At 34.8% G+C, this 24,186-nt stretch overlaps 2 protein-coding genes across 2 annotated transcripts; both read left to right on the top strand.

Moving 5' to 3' along the window:
- The first annotated feature begins 17,904 nt into the window (after positions 1-17,904).
- LOC149403002 (expansin-A10-like) lies at positions 17,905-19,788 on the top strand. The gene is made up of 3 exons (XM_089609710.1): positions 17,905-18,124; positions 18,214-18,526; positions 18,899-19,788. Exons 1-3 carry the CDS (start codon positions 17,995-17,997, stop codon positions 19,203-19,205), a joined length of 750 nt encoding a protein of 249 aa, XP_089465836.1. The 5' UTR covers positions 17,905-17,994; the 3' UTR covers positions 19,206-19,788.
- A 1,893-nt stretch (positions 19,789-21,681) lies between these two features.
- LOC149403003 (uncharacterized) lies at positions 21,682-22,998 on the top strand. Its single transcript, XM_089608601.1, has 3 exons — positions 21,682-21,882; positions 21,944-22,274; positions 22,442-22,998. The coding sequence occupies exons 1-3, from the start codon at positions 21,682-21,684 to the stop codon at positions 22,996-22,998; spliced, it is 1,089 nt and encodes a 362-aa protein (XP_089464727.1).
- Positions 22,999-24,186: the final 1,188 nt, after the last annotated feature.

Raw genomic sequence — 24,186 nt, forward strand, 5'->3', positions numbered from 1 at the left:
AAAGTCAAAAACAGAATCGTCTACTACGACCATCGTCGATTCTTGAAAGAGCGTCACCGATTGAGGAAAAGCACCGATCACTACAAGAATAAGCACGAGAATCGCCATAAACCCGAGAAGTTGACTCCGCAAGACATACTCGCTCAGTTGGCTAATGTTTCTTGCACAACTACTGGTAAACACCCTGACTCTATGGGCAGAAAACGAAAGCAAGCCGATTGCGAACTAAATTGGGCCAAGAAAAGCATCTTTTACGAGTTGCCGTACTGGTCTGAGTCGGAGTTGAAGCACAACATGGACGTAATGCACGTAGAGAAGAACGTGTGCGAGAATCTTCTCGGGACGATGCTTAGCTTGGAAAAGAAGAACTATGACACCGAAAAGCGAGGCGTGATTTGATGGACTTGGGCATCAAGACTGTTCTGCACTTGGAACCAAAGGGGGACGGGTATTACAAACCGTGAGCATCGTACGTTTTGACCCTTGAGCTGAGACAACGGTTTACGGAGTTCTTACAATCTATCAAATTCCCCGATGGCCTTGCTGGGAATTTGAAGAAAAACATGACTGCTGACGGAAAGCTCACATTGAAGTCGCACGATTGCCACGTGATCTTCCAGAGGTTTTTGGCTGTTGGTATTCGCCCTTTTGTGCCACAGCCAATACAGGATACGATCACCGAGCTTTGCAACTTTTTCATGTTGATAAGTTCGAGAACCTTGAGAGCTGAAGATCTTGTAAAAGCGCAAGAGTCTATCGTCGAGATCTTATGTAAGCTTGAGATGATATTTTCACCAACTTTTTTCACGATCATGGTTCACGTGGCGATGCATCTACCAGAGGAAGCATTGCATGGAGGCCTGGTGCATATGCGGTGGATGTACCCTTTTGAGAGATACCTTGGGACGTTAAAACATTTTGTCAAAAATAGAGCCAGACCAGAATGCTCTATTGCGGAAGCTTATGTTGTAGAAGAAGCTCTAACGTTCGTTGCAAGGTATCTTGAAGATAAGAAGATAGTTGATAAAGTTCAAATGCAAGAGTTCTCCGTTTTTCGATCCGAGATGCGTATGCCTTATGGGATGATGAACGCAATAGCATTAGACGATGAGCAAAGAGAACAGGCGGAGTGGTATATCTATACCAATTGTCCTGAAGTGGAACCATATTCGATGTAAGTTATCGATCCACATGTTTATCTAAGTTATTTCATTGTTGTTTGAGTAATGTTTTGAACAACAACGAGCATTTGGATCTCCTGAGCGAATCTGGAGTTCGCGATATTGAAGCGGAACATAGAAAGGGATTCAAACATTGGTTTGTGAATAAGGTAATAACACAATATCGAAGTTTTTTTATAAACACACAAGTGCTAATCAATGCTTTGTTTTGTAACCAGATTTTTGAAATGAAAGCTAGTGGCTCTGACGTGTCTGACGAGCTCTACTCGCTTTCTCTCGGTTCCCTTCAAGTCGCCTATCAATATCCGAGCTATTTTGTTAACGGCGTGAAGTTCATCACTCATCGTCGCGATCATCAACGAGTCACTCAAAACAGCGGTGTATGTGTGCCTGTGGATTATTTCACTTACTACGGTCGGATGGAAGACGTCATCGTGGTGAACTATAGGTATAATGGTCGTGTTGTGTTGTTCAAATGTATATGGTACGGTGACAAACACGATAGAAGGCGACTAGTGCACAATGATAAGACTACTGGCGAAACGAGTGCTTTTACCGCAAAACAATGGTTTACAGAGGAGCCGTACATACTCGCGATTCAGGCGAAACAAGTATTTTACATCAAAGATCTTGTTTTAGGTGGCGATTGGGAAATCGCTCAGGAATGAAATCATCGAGGGATTTAGGACGTTCCTGAAGTTGACCCTACCACCTCAGCCTCGATCCCGTTGACAATAGAATTGTCAAACATCGAGCGTCTGAATCATCGACATAGAACCGAAGAAGCTGATCTTCTAGTAACTATCAGTGATGATGATGAAGAAGACGATGATGACAGTGAGGAACACATCGTTTTTTAGGGAAAAGATATCGATGTTGATGTAGAAGAGGATATTGTAGGGAGTGATGACGATCAATGAGTATTTTTTTATGTAACCACGGTTTTCCTCCTCCATATGTGAGGTCTTTTAATAAAAATATCTGTGGTGTCATCCACGTTTATTTGATAAAATGTGGTTTACTTAGATTTGACAATCTTATGTTGTTTACAAATGTAGTTTTCATATTATATGATTCTTTAATCAAATGTTATTTTCATATTATAGGATGTCGACAGCCACAGGAGCAGGTGGAGATCCGCCTCAGACACCGGGTTCTCAAGGTCCGCCACATACACCGACTTCCCTAGCTCCTAAGAAAGTAAGGGGACCAACAACTGGCTCGACGTCGGCGAAAGCAACACACGGCGTACCCGGTGCGAATGTGGTCAGGTATGACCCAATAAACCAAACCTTCTACCAAGATACGAGAAAGAAAAACCCAAAGATCGGACTATTGAACACCCGCCTCGGCGCTTTGGTGAAAGCCTATGTCCCGCCTACAATTCGTGATTGGAGTGAAGTGATACTCCAGACAGTGGCTGCTATTCTGAGCGCAATTCATTCTGAGTTCACTTTCGTGTACACGGATCCCGAAACCTGCAATGATAATCCAGCGGATTGCTATAAGAATACAATTGACCAGGCTATTCTTCGGAATGCCAAACAAAGGCGACGCAACTAGAAGTCTCGTCTATCAAGTAAGTTCAGGTTGGACTTCTGCGGGAAAACAGATATTGCCAAGAACGAAGTCCCAACTGGATATAAGAAAGAGGATTGAGAGGCGGTGGTAGACGAGTTCTCGACGGACGATTGGAAGGTAATGTATTATTTTAATAAATCATGTTATCTTCTAACATATCGAATAATGATGCAATTAAATATTTGCATAAAAAGTCAAAACGCAACAAAGTGAATTCGTCGAAGAAGAAGACGAAGTCGACACAAGGATCACTTTCTTACTTGGCTCATCGTTATATTAACGTAAGTTATTCTAATTTTGTATAACTTATTTTGCACTTAAACATAATACTCATATTTTAATACAAATCGCAGAGCAAGGAAGATGAGACATTGGGCTCCGCATTAGAAACGTGGGAGAAAAAACACCATAACAAAAAAGGTGAATGGACGACAGACTGGGCGAGACAAGCATATGTAAGTTATTTTTGTTAATTACTATTATATTATTTACTTAATAATAAATTTCGATAATCTTACTTTTTTACATGTGTGTAAAGGCGCGAATAGTCGATCAAGTGGCGGATCTTTAGCGACAAGCAGAGGAGCAAGGTACACCATTTAACATTGACGGCGCAGAGCGGTATGCAATGCAAGACGTTCTTGGGCAACGTCAAGATTGGTATGTCGGGATAGGTCCCTCGGTCCCAAGATCATCTTGGGCCATTGCTCAGGCTCAGGACGAAAGTTCGTCATCAAGTTCGTCATCGCGACGCTTTGCAGATCCAGCGGTTAGCGAGCTACAGACCCAATTGGCGGTACAACAAGCCGCTATGGACGAGTTGAGGCGATCCTCGCAAGCCCAGTTAGAGGAGATGCAGCGACAACTCTACGCATTCTCACATAATTTTTCGCCCCTGCCTCCTATGTCGTCAGGCCCCGCGATGCCTCAGATGACGCCGATGCCTCAGATGATGCCGATGCCTCAGACGACGCCGCCATCAGTTTCAATGGCAGATCCTCAGACGACGCCGCCATCAGTTTCAATGGCAGATGCTCAGACGACGTCGCCAGCTTCAGCATAGTTCCACCGAGAGCGTACGACGAGCGGGAACAACGCACGAGGAAGATTTAGCGGAAGATGAGGTAGTGCAATCAAGCAGTGGTGTAGAACACCAAGAAGGGGAAAAGGGAAAGAAAAAGAATAGGATTAAACGTTTATTTAATTATTTATCAAACAACGGAATTTTTATTATATTTATGTAATTATTATTATTTAATATTCTATTTTAACTAAAATTATCTAATGAATTTTCAAATGAATGTTATTAGTCAATTCTCTATAATGAATATTTTAATTAATGGTATTAAGAATATGAGCACAAAGATTTAAAAAAAATATATTACTTTTACTTTTGGGTGCGACTTTCTCGCACCCAAATATGGCGGGTAGGGTCATTTGGGTGCGAAAAGTCGCACCCAAAAGCATACCCGCCATATTTGGGTGCGACAAAGTCACATCCAAAAGTCAAGGTGAATAACTTTTGGGTGCGAAATGTCACACCCAAAGGCTTACCCGCCAACTTTGGGTGTGACTTTTTCGCACCCAAAGGTGAATGCAAATGACTTTTGGGTGCGAAAAGTCGCACCCAAAAGTTTACCCGCCAAATTTTTGTGCGACTTTTTCGCACAAAAAAATACTTTCCCGCTATTTTCAACATACTTTCAGTCATAATTGGGTGCGACTATGGGTGCGAAAAGTCGCATCTAAAAGTCGCACCAGAAAGTAATGACTTTTGGGTGCGACTTTTCGCACCCAAGACCTTTAGGTGCGGACTTTTCGGTGCGGAAAAGTCGCACATAAAGGTGTTTTTGGGTGCGAAAAAGGACTTTTTGGTGCAAAAAAATTCGCACTTAAAAGTCTTTTTTGTACTAGTGAATTAACTCTGGTTTTCATGAGCGCATGAAACATATTGAGATCGATTGTCATCTCACTCGTCACCACTATCAGAGTGGGACCATCACGTTGCCGTTCATCACTTCTGCCATGCAGATTGTCGATTTGTTCACGAAGACTCATTTTGCTCCATGTTTTCGATTTCTAGTTAGCAAATTCTCGATGCTTTGTTCTAATACACCGTGAGTCCCCCGTATTAGAATATATAATAAGTGTATTTTAGTCTTAGTCCATTTTGCTTTGTCTATTTATTTACTTCTCTTGTAATACTTTAGATACTTTTGCACATATGAAAACCTAACATCTTTTTGTCTCTCCCTCTCTCCCAAATTCCTTTTCCTCTTCTTTTTGCAAATTCTACATATTTTACAGAAAGAAAAAAAAAAATTAGTCCCGAAACATATGAATGGAACAGAATTCCGTCAATTTTCTACAAAATTTTAGTTCGAGCTTTAGCTCGATGCGGAACAATTTTTTTCAACTATTATAAGAGCCGAGGTTTAGATTTGAGAGACAATTGTTGTTCTTGAATTTTTTTGTTTCTCTTTTGTAATACAGTGTGAAAGTCACTTGAAGATTTTGAGTGAGTTCTTCTGTTCTACCTCTGAAGTTTTGTACAGCTGGTTATAAATTTATATAATGTAGTTGAAAATCGACACATCGACATATATATATATATATATATATATATATATATATATATATATATATTACGCACGTATATATTGTAAAAATGAAGCTTCCCAATACATTACATTTCGAATTTATTTAATTATCTAGGGGAAAGTACGTACTTTTTAGTATTAATCCGTAGACTATAAAGTGTGATGTATATATTCTCCTATGGCGCCAATATATTCCTTACGTACCTATGAATCTGATAATGCTAGAAAATACAAAGAGAGAATAAATTATCGGGAATAAAGTGAATTAACAAAAAAAAAAAGATATATAAAGCATTAAACGACAGCCTTAACTGAATTTCCCACTAGCATACATAGTTAAAGGCAATTACCAAAATCGACAACAAAAATCTTAATGGGATCAGCATTTCTGTGTAATTTAACTAATAGACCTCTTCATAGAGATTTTTAAATCTAAAAGCATGATCCAATGATGAGCTTTTCGCTTAACGTTACACACACAATTGATTCTAAATCTCATAACAATAATCTATTGATTAAAAACAAATTGAAGGCCTATTAGCGTAAATCTGTCGGCAATACATGAGAGTTTATCAAATTAACAACAAACTTATAAGCAATAATGATAACCAACAATAAAATCAAGTTGCTATCAATTCAACATTCGCCAAATCAAATCTATATAATAATTATGATTTTTCTTTGGTCTTTTATTTATTATGGTCCAGGGAAAGACTAAAATGCAAGCTTTTACCTGAAACATTACCGAAACCCAAGAAGCTTTTAAAGCTCTCTTTCATCAAATCTCATGGGTGGTTGGAAGTTCTTTTAGTGTAGTTTGTATGGGATGTTTTTATAATATAAATTTATAAATGATGGTACAAACTAAAAAGAATGAGTTTGTTTAGTTAGGTTAGCTAAACCCAAGGCAATTCAAAAACAGGTAAACTGTGTGTGTGTGTGTGTGTGTGTGTGTGTGTGAGAGAGAGAGAGAGAGAGAGAGAGAGAGAGAGAGAGAGAGAGAGAGAGAGAGAGAGAGAGAGAGGTCAGAATCTATTCCCAAAGATACAGCTTCACTCTTTTACTAGGCAACCATTCCTTTGATCCCGGGAATGAAAAAAGGAAAATTAGTTATTTATTAATTAATTTAACTTCTTTCACTCGCCTTTTTGAGTAAGTGCTTCACAAAATCTCACACGATGATTTGTTGATGTTCACGTTAGGTGAACTAATTGTATTTTTAGTTGTCGGTGGTGTTAAACATCACATTAATATTTAAAATATAGCACTTAATATGATTAATAATTTCATATAACACAACCCGACTTATACGAATAAGTAAGGTTAAAGGAACCAACATCTTGATAAAGCATGTTAATTGATTGATTTAACTTTGAATTTTATTCATTCGAAACTTAATTAGAGCTTGAAAATTTATCGAATGATTAACATACATATCGAACTATATATTTCAAGGTTTTATTATATAGTGTATACTTTTGTAGTAAAATTGCATAATAGTCCATGCTATATGTGAGTAAGGATATTAGAATTTAATAGGTGGTCCTCACTCTTCCTCCTCTCTTTTATCTCCAGCGTGAGAACAAATCTCACAAAGAAAAAGAAAAAAAATCATAGCGACTAGCCGATGCCACCCTCTCTCCCTAGGTGCTTGGACATCGTCTCTGGTCCGATCAGAGGCGTGTTCCTTATGACCTAAGGAGAGCAATCATTTGCGTGATGCTCAACAATTTTTTAATTTTTTTCTCTTTATTTTTAGATTTGGCGAAAGTTTGCCGGTGAGATCCCGACGACTCTTCTCGTGCGGGATCAGGGATCGTCATGGACCTCGGAATGGATCAGCCCATAAAGCCCTTGTCGCTGTCTCCGCTAGCATGGAGATGATTTCTTTGAGTTGTCGGAGAGTGGCGGATCTCGATGTTTTCGGACCTCGGTGATGGGCACTTTGATTCTGACGATGAGCTCGTCTTCCTCGCGTCGTCGTCGCATACTGTCTGGGCATTTCAGAGTGCTAGGCAAGTGCATCTTCGCTTTCGGTACACTCGGCCGAATGCTCGGATGGACAATAGAGTAATAGGCAGAGGAAGATTTTCAAAGGATCGTGTTTTTAAGAGTAATTTTTGTTGTGTCTTTAGTTTTTTTAGTTGCTTTTGATTGGAACTGAGTTTCTTTTTTATGGTTTTATATTTCAATTTGGATTTGAGATGGAATAGCCATCTTCCACCTTCTCGCTTGGAGAATTCTGTTAAACTCCCGTCTATACAGCATGAAGAACTTTATTTATCATGGTCGCATGACCGAGTTGATGGAATCTTTCCACCGATTACTATGGGTTTTTTTTAAGAGCTTAAATTACCCTCGAATATTAGTGCACATCGTGTTTTTCCTATCTATGCAATTGTGCACGGCATGAGTTATATATGTATATAGTGTCAGATCTTATTAGATTTTTTATCGTTGTTGAGATTTGTTTCAAGTGGTGCTATCTTTGTATCTACGGATATTTTATCCATTTTCTAATGAAATATTTCAATTTAAAAAGAAAAAGATATTAGAGTTTAACGTTGACAATAGGTATTTAAATCGATTAATAAGACGATGACCGATTTGATCATATTGCGTAAAGTCTATTTTTTTTAATATATATATATATATATATATATATATATATATATATAGTACTTGATTCTACTTGAGTTCATATATTGGACTCACCAAAAAAGGTTATATTTTTTTTTCATCTAATCCAGTTATAATTTTTTTTAGTTTAAATTGATTTTGTTTAAACTTGATTTAAAAAAAACAATGAATAAAGATTTAAACCAATTTTTTAACTTAACTACTTGGTTTGATTTTTTTTTAAAAATCTTTGAGTTAGTTATAGCGGTTTGTTTAAAAAACATAAAACAAAAAAGGATCACGAATAAGGCCTCAAAATCCAAATTCTATCATGTTAGCTGTTTTATAAATAGAGCTGTCTTAATATGAATAGTCTTAAATCTTAATTCCATTTTCCATTAGTGTCATAAGTCTAGAGCGGTGAGCCACACGCGCGCATTGACAGAGGTTAAAGTTAGTTATTTGCAAGAGGGTTTATTACGAATCCTTTTCAACGTAGACCTGCAAAAGTTTTTCTTCCAACTGCCAAAAGAATCTCTCTCTCCAAAACAGAAAAAGCTCATTCTAATTTCTAACCACACACCCTTCTGCTGTGAATCTCCTTTTGTCCCTCTTCCATATTTGTTTTTTGAAATTTGCACTGTGGAGTGGTCAACTTGGGGCATTCTTATTGGAAAAAGGTCCAATGTATATAAATATGTATTATTTTGCACAGAAAATCTCTCTTCCTTCTTTTTACCTGGCTGGTTGGTCCGCCACTAACTCTAATATATTAGGTTAAAATTTAGTCGTAGCATTACATGATTAAGCACATGATAGGCACTCAATTATAAGAAGAGCACATGGTTGAGAAGGGTCTCACAAACTGAGTCACCACTTTAAAGTTTAAACAAGAAAACACAATATATAAATGGGGTCAGAGAAATAACGAAGCACTCGTGACATTCTTCCTCACGGGTGTTTTCAGTACCCTCACTAATACCAACAATGATTATACTTTGATTTGAAATTTTAAATTCCTCCAAAGATTTTCATTCTGTTTTTTTTTAACCTAGGATAAGTTATACTATTTGAATAATTATTATGGATGGGTAAAAAAAAAAAATCACGTCTCATTCTCATGGGCCATAATCATGATGGGAGTGCGGACTAAAAAGCAATATGGGTTAGTAATTAATCTCTGCTTAGAAGCAAATTATCACTTATTACTTTTCTTTCTAATTTGATTCATTAAGCTTTAAAGTAACTTTTTTCTTACGGCGCAAGATTGCTTGTTGGTTTACAAAACAAAAGTGTTATGATAATGTTCCGGTTTGGTTGTTCTGCTATTAGGTACAGTTTATTCAAAGGAAGATCGAGTTAATTATATTGTTTATTAGTTGTTTATGTTGATCATCTTGTTTATTTTTTATATAAGTTGTTATGAAATAATTGTTACGATGAATTCGGATGGTTAAGGATAAAATTTAAAGTTTTTTTTAAATAGAAATTTAAAGAAATTTGTATTGTTTAAATGAAGATATAAGTATTTTTGTCTAAAAACACAAACTAAAATAATTAAATTTTGTTATTTCAGAAATATCAAACATAACTAAAGAATTCAGCATAAATGAACAATTCAGCTAACTACGAAATCTATAAATACAAATGTATCACGTTATAATAGTAATGATAGTAATATTTACCATTTTAATTTTTTTTTAATATTTAATTCAATTATACGACTAAAGAATATAATTCGCCGTGTTATCAAGTGCTAATTAAATCTAATTCCCGCCAAGTTTCAACTTTGAAGCGGATTCCAATCCCACACAACAAGGTAGAATAAATTATACTATAAAAGAAAAGAAAAAAAAAAAAAAAAAAAAAAAGGTAAAGGCAACAAAAATTGATAGTCAACAAATAAGAGATGTGATATTTACAATTTGACATCTTAGTTGCAGGGTATCAAATCCGGAGGCAGAGAATGGACAGTGAATCCTTAGCAACAAGGTTTCGTGCGACGAAACGTAAAAAAAGGAATCAAAATCTAAATTGCTTCCTTCACATCGGATATGATATCAACGGTCCATATTTAATATCATAAAAACTGTGGTTAGGATGCTTTTTGGTGTATTCGAGTTCGTTGTTATTGGTTTTTGGTCGTTAAACTTTACAAGTGGAAGAATCTATTGGCGTGCCTGGATACTTTTTAACCATTTTTCTATTTCTCATGGAATATCACCGAAATACCCTTCCTTTTTGCATTAATATCTTCTTTACCCATTTTCAAGCATCCGTGGAATCCACGTTCATTCTTATTGACTGACCTTCATTCTATTTAATGATGGTCTTAAAGTTGTACAAAATTGAAGTCATTAATGAAAACATTTTCGTTTACAGGATTTTTTTTAGTGCTTCTAGAGTTACAAAAATAGGATAAAAAAACCAGAAAATCGTTCAACCTCGAAAAGACCAGCGCTGTGATAAATTTCACAGGGTCGTCGTTTTGCTTTCACACATATACCCTCCAATAACGACGTTCCCAAAGGCCAAAACTGACGAATTCATTTTAAAAAAAAAATTAAGACAAATTTGGCACCAACACCGAGGCATATTTGCGAGTACATTGCATTGTAATTTCCTCTCATGAATATGACTTTTTGGCACTGTATTTCTTTTTTGGAACAACTATTCCGATGATATATACATTTTTTTTCAAAAAAAAATTATTTGTCTGGTGTTGATCTGTTACTTTCCATAGTGAATCAGTGATTTTAGCTTCAACTCGTGGCGTTTGGATAGTAAGAATGTGTACAAGGCAAAATCAGGAATTGAAAGGGCAAAAATCTTATTGAGAAGCCAAATGGGTTTTGATGTTTTGAGGATATTGACAAATATATTGCATTTGCATGTGCACTTGCTATTTTGGCGCCGTTAAAGCTATTTCTTATACGTCCCTTTCCCACAAGCAAATGTCACAATGAGGCCTTAAAAATACTGGTTTTTATAAGTTATTTCCTTCTTCCTCTCTCTTTATTTTTCAATATTTTAATATAACATAAATAAAGAATTGATTATATATTATTATACATTGTTTTGACCTTTTTTACGACAAGCAGACGAGCATGGCATTAATAACGTCATTTATTAACAGTCTTGTTTATTGACACTTGGCAAAAGATTGCGTTATTGGTTAATCAAAATCAAATTCCTCGAGGAAGTTTAAATCAAGCGTCTTGGTTTTTTCAAAATTCACACTTATTTTATAGTTGCATGTGAACGCTAAAAACCTTACTTTCTAACAAAATTGGCGTTTTCCAACCACTTTGGAGACTTCCAACTCCAAAGTACACTATATACTTTATATTGAAATGGTTGTTAAAAAAAAGCCCTTCATATATTGATCAAAATCAAAGAAATACACACAAAGAAATAAATAAACAAAAGTTGCTTTGGAGACGGAAATTTGTATTATAAGCAATTAAGCGTAGAAAAAAAAAAAGTACGTACGTACTTATTCTCTTCAAGTCAATGAATAGGGTTAAGGTTATGTTGCATAAATGCATATTGAATTTTATACTTGGCTTGTTATGAACTTATAAAAAGATGATTGAAACACTAATACCGCGAATCATGGTCCTAATCTTTCTTAGTCAAATCAAAATCCAATGGTATCGTTTTCCATGCAGGTATTATCTGTCTAGTTTATTCTAATTATCAGAAATCTGAAATCTCCATTATGGTATTATGCGCTTAATCAACAGTTTTATTTAATCAATAATATGTATTATTTAAAGATAACCTACCATTAGTTGGCATGCATGCACACTGCAGAAAGATATTTAGCTGACAGATCATAAAGATAACCCAAAATTCGTTATCCACCTTTCAAGCCTCTACATGTAAAAATAAATTATATTTACGAATTAGAAACATTTTTATTTTATATATTTCTATTTTTATGTGACAGATCATAAATTTGTTAGAATATATACCGTAGCTAGCTGTGGTTTTGTGATTTTCAGTACTGAAAGGCGTAGAATAATACTAAATATTAATTCCGGTAATTCACTTTTTTAGACATGCATTTCTGTCTTCCAAAGTTTTGAATATATAACTTGAATTTGATAATGTTTAAAAAAAAAAAAGAGTAACCTTAATAAAACATTACAAATGATTATATTATCTCTACACGTGTAATTATGTTTTATCATCAACCTTAATAAAACATTACAAATGATTATATATATACCGGCTAGGCCACTTACGACGCTAAATTTGTAATCTAACCAACGTTTTAATAATGTTTAAAATCTAGTTTAATAATTTATTAAAATTAATAGACTTGTAAAGCAGTTAAATTCACCTAAAATTAGCGAAATAATCTCAAAATATAAAAAGTTAAAACACGGAGTTAAAAAAATTAATACTGTAATTTTAACTATTTTATTGCAAATTTAAAAGGGCGGACTAGGTATCTAGCCCAAATAACACTTTACTTTAAAATTATAGCCCAACTATTAACATATTTGGAAAGTAGTCAATTTGCTATAATAACATTTCAATATTCCGATAATACTCTTAAGGGTTAGTATTATTAATTGTCAAAATAAATAATATTAACGGTAACAAGAAAAATAGTAAATCTTATTAACGGTAACAAAAACAACAGTAAATCTTATTAACGATAATACGACTAACAATAAATCTTATAAACTGTCATCTCCACCGTCTCCAGCACTGGAATCCGAGTTTTCATCAAAGTTACAAATGGCGAAATCCCAACCTTAGATTTCGATCCGAACGCCGCCGTTAACTGGATCGCCTTCAACGTTGCTCCATTCTCCGACGGAGCCTCGCTCGTCTACGCAAAAAACGAGGTCTTGACATTCAGTGAAGAAGCTCTCAAATCTCAGCTTCTTCCGACAATTTGAAGACTGGACTTGCGATCTTCAAATGGTCATATCAGTGCAGTCGCGGAACTCGCTGATGTTTGAGATCGTTTCCGGAGGTGGATCGTAACAGTTAATCGGATTAACTTTTTCACTAGTAATATGATTAACTACCACAGTTAATACGCAAAGCTGGACTTACGACACCTTCGAACAACCGGATCGGAGCAACTGCGAAATTCGTCGATGTTCGAAATCGTTTACGGAAAAGGTTCGTCATAGTTATCGAATTAACTGTCATAGTTAATCCGATTAACTGTCGAAACAAAAAACCCTAGAATATAAAACAAAATTACCTCATCGCCAAAGAGCAACGAGAAGAAGCCAAAGGAGAAGGAGAATCGAGACGACGGCATCGGCGATTTGATTCATCTGCTAATTCAATATGCCGGAGACCACCATAACCAAAAACCTCTTCTTCTTGCCGGTGATCATCGCCGTCAAAGCTTTTTTTTGTACCCGATTCCGAAATTCAGGCACGGTCCGTATCTCTCCCCCTTCGACTGCCTCCAAAGCTCCAACGAAGATTAATCTCCGCCGATGGTTTTCTTTCCGTCGACATAGGAGAGAATGACGCTGCAAAGAGGAAGCAAAGCGGTGGAGCTTCGAGAGAAGAAGGAAGCCATGGCAGAGGAGAAGTCTAGGGTTTGGGTTGAATTTCGATCTCGACCGAGGAGAAAGAAGATCAGAGTGAGGACGGTGGAGAGAGAGAGGCAGTTGAAGAATGGCAGAAGAGGAAAAAGCTATTTTTGGTAGTCCATACTAACATAAGCTATTATTTTAAATGGATTGTTAGCTTGGTCATAATTTTAAACTCCCCTTGGACATCGGCTAATTCTTAACAAATATGTCTCTCGTATGAATGAATAGTTTTATTTAGCGCACCCCTCTCAGCCACGAGATGGGAATCATATTCAACAGTGTTTCAACGTGCCAACTCATATCTTGACCGTATGTCTGAATCATATGAGGGACTTTTTTGTGTTTTGATTTTGAATAGTGTTAGAAAAATTAGAAAGAATAAAACAAGCTATTCTCTTCTGCTCGGTTTCTTGAGAACGTACGAACAAAGCTGCTAGTTTTCAGCGGCGTGGGCAGAGAATTTTTTTTATCAATATCTGATATTAGTATCATTATTATTATTTTTTTTTACGTTTATTGATTATAGTCTTTACGGTTTGACAGTATTTGTTCACTATCATCTTTGTAATGAATGGCATATAATTTTTTTATTTGAGATTTGTAAGTAAGTAAGCCACTTTAAACATGTGATTTTGGATCTAGCCTATGTTTGACAATTTTTAGAGATATAGTCAAATGGCTTATGTGGCAATAATTAAGGTATGATTTGCCCTTATTTATTAACAAATTCGTCACTTTCTCTCTCTTATTTTATAATTTTTTTTTTTTTTTTGCATCAAAACTTCAAAAATTCGTATCTTTCTCATACGAACTCGAAATTGAGTGATTTCAGATCCTGTAAATTCGTGGCGTCGAGATCTTCAAAAATAGACTCAATTTGTTTGATGAAAAAAATATGTTTAATGCATCATATTTACATTTCCATTTATTTTTTGATAATTTCAATAAATTTCAGTTGTTTCCATATTTAAGGTAATAACGTGATTTTTCTACATCTATGGTATTAAACATGATTTTTCATCAAATACAATGGATTTATTTTTGAAGATCTCGGCGTCACGAATCCGTAGGATTTGGAATCACTCAATTTCGAATTCGTATGAGAAAGATACGAATTTTTGAAGTTTTGACGCAGAAAAAAAGTATTTGAAAAAAAATATGAGAGATAAAATGACGAATTTGTTAATAAATAAGGGAAAATCAGACCTTAATTATTGTCACATAAGCCATTTGGTTATATCCCCAAAAATTATCACACGTAAACTAAAAACAAATTTTATAATTTTATTTTGTCTATTTTGCTACACAACCCTTTTTATTTTATTATATTTTATTTCTCACATTCCTATACAAAACATCCACATATTTATAAGTCGGTAAATTTAAAAATATTGAGTGATGAAATATTTACTTTCATATTTTCTTAAATTTCCGTTAAAAAAAAATTGCTGTTTTAAATTTTAGCAAATTAAAAAATTTCAAGTGATTTATATATATATATATATATATATATATATATATATATATATATGTATTCTAGAAGTAGAAGAAGTAATTTTTTCAAAAAAAAAAAAAAGAAGTAGAAGAACTAATTAATTTTTTATATACATAAAGCATTGAAGTTTTTGCTAATATATCTAAGTCGTAATGAACGGCTACGAGTCAAAAGAATTACCCGCCGTTAAATTTTTCAATTTCTCAGACACCAAAGTCCAAAGCAAAAACGGCAAAAAGGCAATGAAGACATAATTGCGTCTTTGAAAATAAAATAGAATTAAAAACTGCAACTGTGTTTGGGACTTTGAGTGAGATTTGGTCGAAGCAAATAAATCCCATTTACTTTACCTACTTACCATCATTGATTCTATGATTTGATCAGTAACTACCAAACGTGCTTTTTTACTTCTAGTACTTATTATTTTTACCAACAAAATTTAAGATCACATTTTTTTATTTGATTAATTTTAAATCATTCTTAACTTGTTAAATTTGAGGTTAACATAAATCAATTGAAAAAGTAAAAGTAATGTAAAGAATTAAGGACACATTTTCTTAGGTAATCTTTGGTTTAAAGAAAACTTGTGAGGTAGAGCATCTTTAATGGTAAACAAATACCATATTTGCTTAACTTGTCACATAAGTAATTTAAGTTACAACTAATTTAAGCAAATTTGTTCTCTATTGGTAAGCTAAATCACTCTCCTAGCTTAACTTTATCTCACATGTCAATAATTAATATTTTTTTATTATTTTCTATTCAATTTCCACTTATTAAATAAAAAAAATAAAAAATTGGTCCATTTAATTTGCTAAGCTAGTAGCTTAGTTAAACAAAGTAGCTTAGTTAATCTAATAAGTAAAGTGCAAAATAATGGTAAGCAACTAGCTTATAATTTTTGCTAATTGCTAGCAAGTTCTCGCAATTGTTAAACTACAAACCATTAAAGATACTTAATTCATGGTTAACCTATAAATATGTTATTTCAGTTGAATATTAATTCGATTTGACTATTTATTTTAGTTGTGCACTATTAAAATGTCTGAATAAATTAATAATGGCTAACCTTTAAAAAAAATATGTTTAAGTTTCTTAATTTAAAAAAGGCAACCAAAGTTAAATGCTATTTTTTCATGAATAATAATATGTGAAAGAGGTGGTGGTAATTTGAGACATAAGAATTACATAGATTATTTATTTATTTTACTTTTTGTGGTGTAGGTGTATTTAACTTTGGGCCATTATATATATATATTATCCAACCGCGGTTAAAAACGCTTGAACTAACCAAAAAAGATTGTGAAAGAGAATAAATGCCATATTATTTAAGATTTGCTCCAATTAAACATATTTAATTAACGGTTAGCTTTAATGGGTAAAGCTTTTTTAAAAACTGCAAGGTACACTTTTACATTTAAGGAATAGAATTGGAGGTGTACTATGGGCTTCAACAATATTTGAAGTGTTAGGTGAAAAGTGAGAGAGGTGAAATAAATTGATGGTTGAACACTTGAACTTGAGAAGAAGAAGAAGAAAAGCAGAAGGAACAAAGTGAAAAGAAGAAAAGGGGAATCTAAGTCGCGGCAAATGTTTGAAGTAATGTAAAAGTAGCGTCGCATTGCATGTGGGTGATAAATTGTGTGTGGTATTCTTTGTTTTGCTTTGGTTAAATTATCAGAACACAAAAAGGCAGTGAGAGAAAGAGAGAGTGTGTGTGTGTCATGACTCGTGTGTGTGTATACCCACACTTAGATTTGGTGGATTTCCAATTCAACGTACCAACAAAACCCCACGCTTTCCTTCTCTCCCTCAAATCTTCCTTCAAATAACAAAACAAAAAAGTAGCAAAAAAAAATTTATTTATTTTGTTTCACGAAATAAAAATGACACAATATATAGTAGTAAATATTTTTTTTTTCAAACTCTTGAAATGGACTTGTGATATCCACAATTAATACAATAGACCCAAATTTCACCCAACAAAATACAAACTGTAATAAGTAATGAGTAATGACTAACAAAATAAATAACTAAAAAATATAATTTGTTATTTATTTTCTAAATTTACCATATCTTAAAAATTACACCTTACCAAAAATTTGTTATTTATTACGTGGCTTCAGGCAAGAATTAAAAAAAATTATAACTTTATATTATAAAGAAATTTGACCTTGGAAATATTTTCCAAAAAAAATTTGAAGTTTTTTATTCTTAAAATTGGAAGCCTTTTTTTATATAATAAATAAAAATATATAGGCTTTTTTCCGCCAAAAAAATTTGAAGGCTTCATCTAGTCCACCTCTGGGAAATTTGCGTCAATGTCACAAATTCGTCGGTTTTTTGCATTTGTGTCACAAAGTTGTCAAAATTGCATTTGTGTCACGTATTTACATTCGTGTCACATGTGCAAATTTCAAATTACTCTCTCTCATCATTTAATCTTTTTATTAGTTACTCAATGTCTTCTGAATTTTTACAATACCTCATTAAAAATCACTTCATCTTCATCTAAAACTATCTAAAATTTTTGAGTGTGACTTATTTGTAATTGAATTACCAATTTGTGATATAAGATGCAAATACCACCCACCATAAACCACTTCATCTCAATTCTCAATAGAAAGAAAGAAGAAAGAAAAAAACCTAAGCCGTTAGTGGTCCCCAAAGCCCAGCAAGAGCCCAAAAACCAATTAACAATAATATAATATAATATAATTCAAAACAATAAATAACGATAAGGAAAAAAAAGCATATTGTTGTTAGTTGCAAAAGAGTGGTTAAGTAGTCCCTGCCTCCCTCAAAAAAAAAAAAAAAAAACGTAGTCCCTGCCTCGTCTCTATATATTCCCCCCAAAAACCCCTCTCCATTCTCCACATCATTCCTTCATCAAACATTCCACACCAAACTCACAAGTCACAACACACTCTCTCTCTGAAAAAATGGCTTCCCTCTCTTCACTCCTCACACTCTCTCTCCTCGCCGCAGTCTCCACCTCCGCCTCAGCTTACGGAGGCTGGTCCAACGCCCACGCCACCTTCTACGGCGGCTCCGACGCCTCCGGCACAATGGGTAACCACGCATCCCAACTCTCTCTCTCTCTCTAGACAGTTACACCAAATGCTAATCTCTCTCTCCCTCTCATTGTCTCTTTCCTTCAGGCGGCGCGTGTGGGTACGGGAATCTGTACAGCCAGGGGTACGGGACGAACACGGCGGCGCTGAGCACGGCTCTGTTCAACAACGGCCTCAGCTGCGGGTCGTGCTACGAGATCCGGTGCGCCGGAGAGAGGAAGTGGTGTCTTCCGGGGTCGATAATGGTGACGGCGACCAACTTCTGTCCGCCGAACAACGCGCTGCCCAACAACAACGGAGGTTGGTGCAACCCTCCGCTCCAGCACTTCGACCTCTCTCAGCCCATCTTCCAGCGCATCGCTCAGTACCGCGCCGGAATCGTCCCCGTCTCCTTCCGCAGGTCAAATTCCCCTTTTGCCCCTAACTAACTGGATTATCCTTTATTTTACTCTATTTCGAACTCCTATTTCCACTTTTTCATTTTTTGAACCCGGCATTTTTGCGTTGTTTCGATTTATGTGTGTCTATGAACAGTTTCATTTTGCTCTGTTTTTTTTTTTATGTCCCTTAATTGACAAATTCCCATTTTGCCCTTTGATTTTTAATCTCTTTATATTATACTAGTTTTAGACTTGCTCTAACTTTCTATTAGATTAATTGTAATTTACATTAATTCTTTTGAACATATTGTTTTATGACTTTAATCTACAACGTGTATACATTTGGTTTTTTTGCTCTGTTCTGATTTTGGCCTTGCCTTCAACTTTTACAGGGTGGCTTGTAGAAGAAGAGGAGGAATCAGATTCACGATCAACGGACACTCGTACTTCAACCTCGTCCTCGTCACCAACGTCGGCGGCGCCGGAGATGTTCATTCCGTCGCCGTGAAAGGCTCCAGAACCGGGTGGCAACAAATGTCCCGGAACTGGGGGCAAAACTGGCAAAGCAACTCTTACCTCAACGGTCAAAGCCTCTCATTCAAAGTCACCACCAGCGATGGCCGTACGGTCGTCTCCAACAACGCCGCTCCGGCTCACTGGTCCTTCGGTCAGACCTTCGCCGGAGCGCAGTTCCGTTGAAGAGAATAGTTTCGTTTTTGAAGAAAAAAAATTTTAATTAAAGAATTATATATATAGTAGAAGAATTAGTAGTAGTAGTAGTAGCATAGGGTGTTTTAGAAACTGGAGGGTATTTTCGGGCTCTTTATTTGGGGTCAAGGAAATCGGAGAAGCTTATTTTTTAAAATGGCTTTTTTTTTTACTGGTCAATTTGAAGGGCGGTTTGTTGTAGGGTTTGTCCTGTTTTCTATGAGACAAGCTTTACTCTGCTGCTCATTCTTGGGGGGTAAAAAGGTAAAAATGGCAGAGGTGGTCTCTCACCACCCGCCACTTTTTAGTTGCTCGCTTCTAATTCGGGTCGCTATATATTTTGCGTTTTTGGGTTGTGGTTTTCAAAATTAAAACAAGAATTAAATTTTTTTGGTTTTTTTTTTTTTTTTTTCAGGTTTGTTTTGTAATCAGCTTCTATATATGTATGAAGTTTGAATTCAATGTATGTTTGAGCTTGTATTCAAAGCTAGACCCTTGGTGAAAACGTCTAGCTTTCTATTTTATTTTCACTCTGTAGTCTGTTCTATTATTAATGGATTGCTAATTTTTATCATGGTGTGTAGTAGCTTTTTTTTCTCATAAAAAAAAAAAAACCATAACGAGAACAAAAAAAATATGTTTTAAGTAAATAATGATGTAAAAGATTATAGCCAGTAACATACTTAACTACTTTAAGCAATAGAAACGCTTGCTAATTATAGGAATACTCGGCCTATAGTGACTTATTTGCCTCTCTTCAGATTGATGGTATATTCTTCAAGTTGTCACTTTATTTTTCGAATTGTAATAGATCTTTCTAGATGCTCCATTTTTTTTTTCCGTGGTGTAAGAGCTTCTCCAGAGGAGTGTTAGGGCTATTATTATTATTATTTTTTTTATATTTTAAAATTTGCCTAAATACCCAAATTTTATATAATTAGTTAATATTTACCCTTAAAACTATAAAATTTATTATTGTGCATAATTTAAAAGACACCAATATTTTAAAATACAACAATGATATTTGCGCATTACAAGAAAATTATAATATTAAAACGGTCATAATAAACTAATATCAAACACAATTACATTAGCAATTTGGAAGAAATTCAACAAGAAAACTCAAAAGACATTAAAAACACAATACAACAAACTAAAATTACAATAGATAAACTAATATTCTGGAAAATTGGTGTCGGATCCCCCCAAAACCGGTAAAATATTGAGAATATGAATCAGAAGTCGGAGGTGGTGCATGGGATTGTTGTTGTTCAAGCCTCTTTTGCATATTTTCGCTTGTTCGGCTTGAACATATGCACAAAACTGTGGATCTAATATTGAACTTAAATCCCGGAACAATATTTTATTTTCTTCCTTGATTTCTTTCAATTCCAAGTGGCGTTCATTGAGTGCACTTGTCTTCTTCAATTGCTCAAGAAGTTCTTTATTTCCTTCCTCAATACCACTAATTCTAGACATTATTCCATCATCCGAATTTTTTTTTTTTAATTTGTTCTTCACCCCAATCGGCCGCTCAAGAGATGGATGTCTAGCAGATTCAGGAGTTGGATTTTCTGCCTCTTGTGGGGAAGATGAACCTCGAGATGTTTGTCTTGCACTCGAGGCTCCATCTTGAAATTTTTCAAAATTCTTAATAATGCTCCACACATGATCAAACTTCCAACCTTTCTTGAATTTTTCATCTTGTGAAAGCAATACTTTAGCTTGATCCATCTGAAAGTTGATAAAACAATGATTAAGTAAAAAATTAATCGTGAGAAAACAATAAACTATAATACTCACGATATCTACAGTTGAAGCACCTCTTGGGTGTCTATTCTCAATTTTTCGAATGCATGCATGCATCTTCCTTGTAGCTTTCTCAATCATTTGAATACGGCAGTGGATTGATCGCGTTGAATGCATCTTTGAATTCGGACTTTTGCCGCTGTTGTAAGCTTTCGCAACACGAGTACAAAACTGATCAGATGATTGGTATATACCGATGATTGGGTCTTGCGAAATCTCCTTGTAAACCCGACAAAGGAGTTTGTCTTCATCTCGAGAGTAATTAGAAGCTCTAGACATTTTTTTTAGTAAGGTGAGTGATATGGTGAAATTACAACTTGTGAAGACTTTTTTATAGCAAGATTCTCACTTTTTTCAACCCATTGTGACGCGATTTGACAACTCACTTACAAGATTCTCACGCTTTTCAACCCGTTCTTACACGACTTGACAATTCACTTACAAGATTCTCACGTTTTTCAACCCGTTCTTACTTGACAATTCACTTACAAGATTCTCACGTTTTTCAACCCGTTCTGACGCGACTTGACAACTCACTTACAAGATTCCCTCTATCATTAACTTTTTCTCTATAAAATACCAATTATATCATGAGTTTTAATACACACACTCACTCTATTCTGAATATAATACACATTCTCTCATTTTATCTCCCAAAATGAATACTAATTCATCATCATCGTCTTCAAGCTCGGATGACGATTTCATTATTAGTTTGGATGAAGAGGAGGAGGCCATAACTCGTGCTATCATGAATAATAATATCCTGATCACAGAGCTTATCTGTCAACATTCCAACCAAGTAGACGTGGGAGCGGGAGGCTCAGTTCCAGGACGTGCTTTCATCAACCGTGATCGAGTGAGTGTAGACCGTCGACTATTCAATGATTACTTTTCAGAAACCTCGATGTATGATGAAGTCATGTTCCGTCAGAGATATCAGATGTCGCTCATTATTCCTCCGCATAAAGGATACTGTTCAAGGTCATGACAACTACTTCGAGCAACGGGTGGATCGCGCCGGAAAACTTGGTTTGTCACCCCTTCAAAAGATAACAGCTACATTTCGGATGTTGGCATACGGTGTTCCGGAAGATGCCACAGACGATTACGTCAAAATAGGAGAGTCTACGGCGATTGAAAGCATTAAGAAGTTTTGTCGGGCAATCGTTGAAGTATTTTCTGAGCAATATTTAAGATCACCAACAACTAATGATATTGTTAGACTTCAGCATGTTGGTCAACAACGTGGTTTTCCAGGAATGTTAAGAAGTTTAGATTGTATGCATTGGAAGTGGAAAAATTGTCTCACTTGATGGGCCGGACGATACACGGGTCGCAGTGGAAAGCCTATATTATACTTGAAGCTGTAGCAAATTATGATTTTTGGATATGACATGCTTATTTTGGTATGCCAGAGAGCAACAATGATATCAATGTGCTAGATTCTTCCAATTTATTTTCCAATCTCAGTCAATGTATCGCTCCTACTGCCCATTATGTCATACAAGGAATAGAGTATAATGTGGGTCATTATTTGGCTGATAGTATATATCCAAAATGGTCAACCATTGTGCAAACTATCCGAGAGCCGCATGGAAAAAAAAAGTATTTTGCAATGAAGCAAGAAGCGTGCAGAAAAGACGTAGAACATGCATTCGGGGTTCTCCAACAACGATTTGAAATTTTTGCGGGACCGACACGGTTTTGGAAAAAAGACGTCTTACAAGATATAATGACTGCATGCATAATTATGCATAACATGATAATTGAAGATGAACGAGATCTTAGTGCTCCAATAGGAGTTGCGAGAGAAACACCACCAGCGAATGCTGAAATGGTGGGGGATGATGGCACACGATTTGAGCAATTCGTCACTCGTTATAGACAAATAAGAGATAAAGATGCATACATCGCACTTCGGAATGCTTTGATTGAGCACTTGTGGGAAGAGTATTCTAATTCCGAGTCATAATTGTTTGTGTTAAAGTTACTTTTATTTGTTGTGTTGTAGTTTGTTACTTTATGTTAATTAGGTTGTGTTGTAATTATTTTTTTTTAATTGTGTTGTGTTGTATTTATTTTTTGTGTTGTGATTTTTATTAAATGTGTATTTATATATATATATATATAATTATAATTAATTTATAGAGTAATATTTTACTCATTACCGTAATTTTTCTAAGTTATCTAATTAGTAATAATAATAAAAATATAAGGGTATAAGTATAAATAAGAGATAAATGGGGATAAAAATAGAGTGAAAAATAGAGTGAGAAATATAGTTCGGTTGGAGAAAAATCACGGTTTACTGAAAAATAGAGTGAGAAATAGAGTCTACTTCATATTCGGAATTTCGGAGTGATCCATAGAAATGGGTAGAACAAGACAAAAATTGCCCAAAGACTAGTGAAGCTTAAAATAAGTGCACATAGGTCCTTATCACATTGAGATTATTAAAATAAACTCTTAATAAGGTTTGCAATATATTTCAATCCTCATATACAAATTTGAGTCAAGTACAATGGAAGGAAATCAGAAAACAAAAATGAGCACATAATTTAAGAAAATATGTCTTAAGATTATTAATAAGAGCAATATATTCATGTACTTGATTACATGGGATATTTAAGTGCAAATTACAAAATTATAATTCTATTTTTTCTTAACAGAATACATCCATAAATAAAACTAAAAATATAAATCTGCTATAAATCTTGGGTTTACTTCCAATCCTGGGATTTGGTCAAAAAAAAAAAAAAAAAAGTTGTTCCAATTGAACTGGAAATCTGAAATCCTGGTTTGGAATTAAGGACCAGGGATTCCATTTCGCTGGAGTTTATTTGGTTTGAGTAGTGCCAGAAATCACAATAAACTAAAACGAAATATTCTGTTCTAGTTAATATCAAAATTATTCACCTTATTAAAAAATTGAAATCGCCTTAAAAAAAAAAAATTGAAATCCTGAATATCATCTAATTTCTAGAAGAAACAAAATTTGATGAACAATATTGGAACGATACTGGAATTCTGTAAACAATATTGAAATATAATTTCGTAAAATTATTCATTTTTATTTTTAACAGCGCCATTAATCTATTTCCAAAAGTATTTATTTCGCCATTTATTTACCTGTACAAGCAAGAAGAAGAAGAAAAAAACC

The sequence above is a fragment of the Urtica dioica genome, chromosome 3 (genome assembly GCF_054948205.1).
Source record: "Urtica dioica subsp. dioica isolate 48M chromosome 3, U.dioica_male_clone48M_v1_H2, whole genome shotgun sequence".
NCBI lineage: Eukaryota > Viridiplantae > Streptophyta > Magnoliopsida > Rosales > Urticaceae > Urtica > Urtica dioica.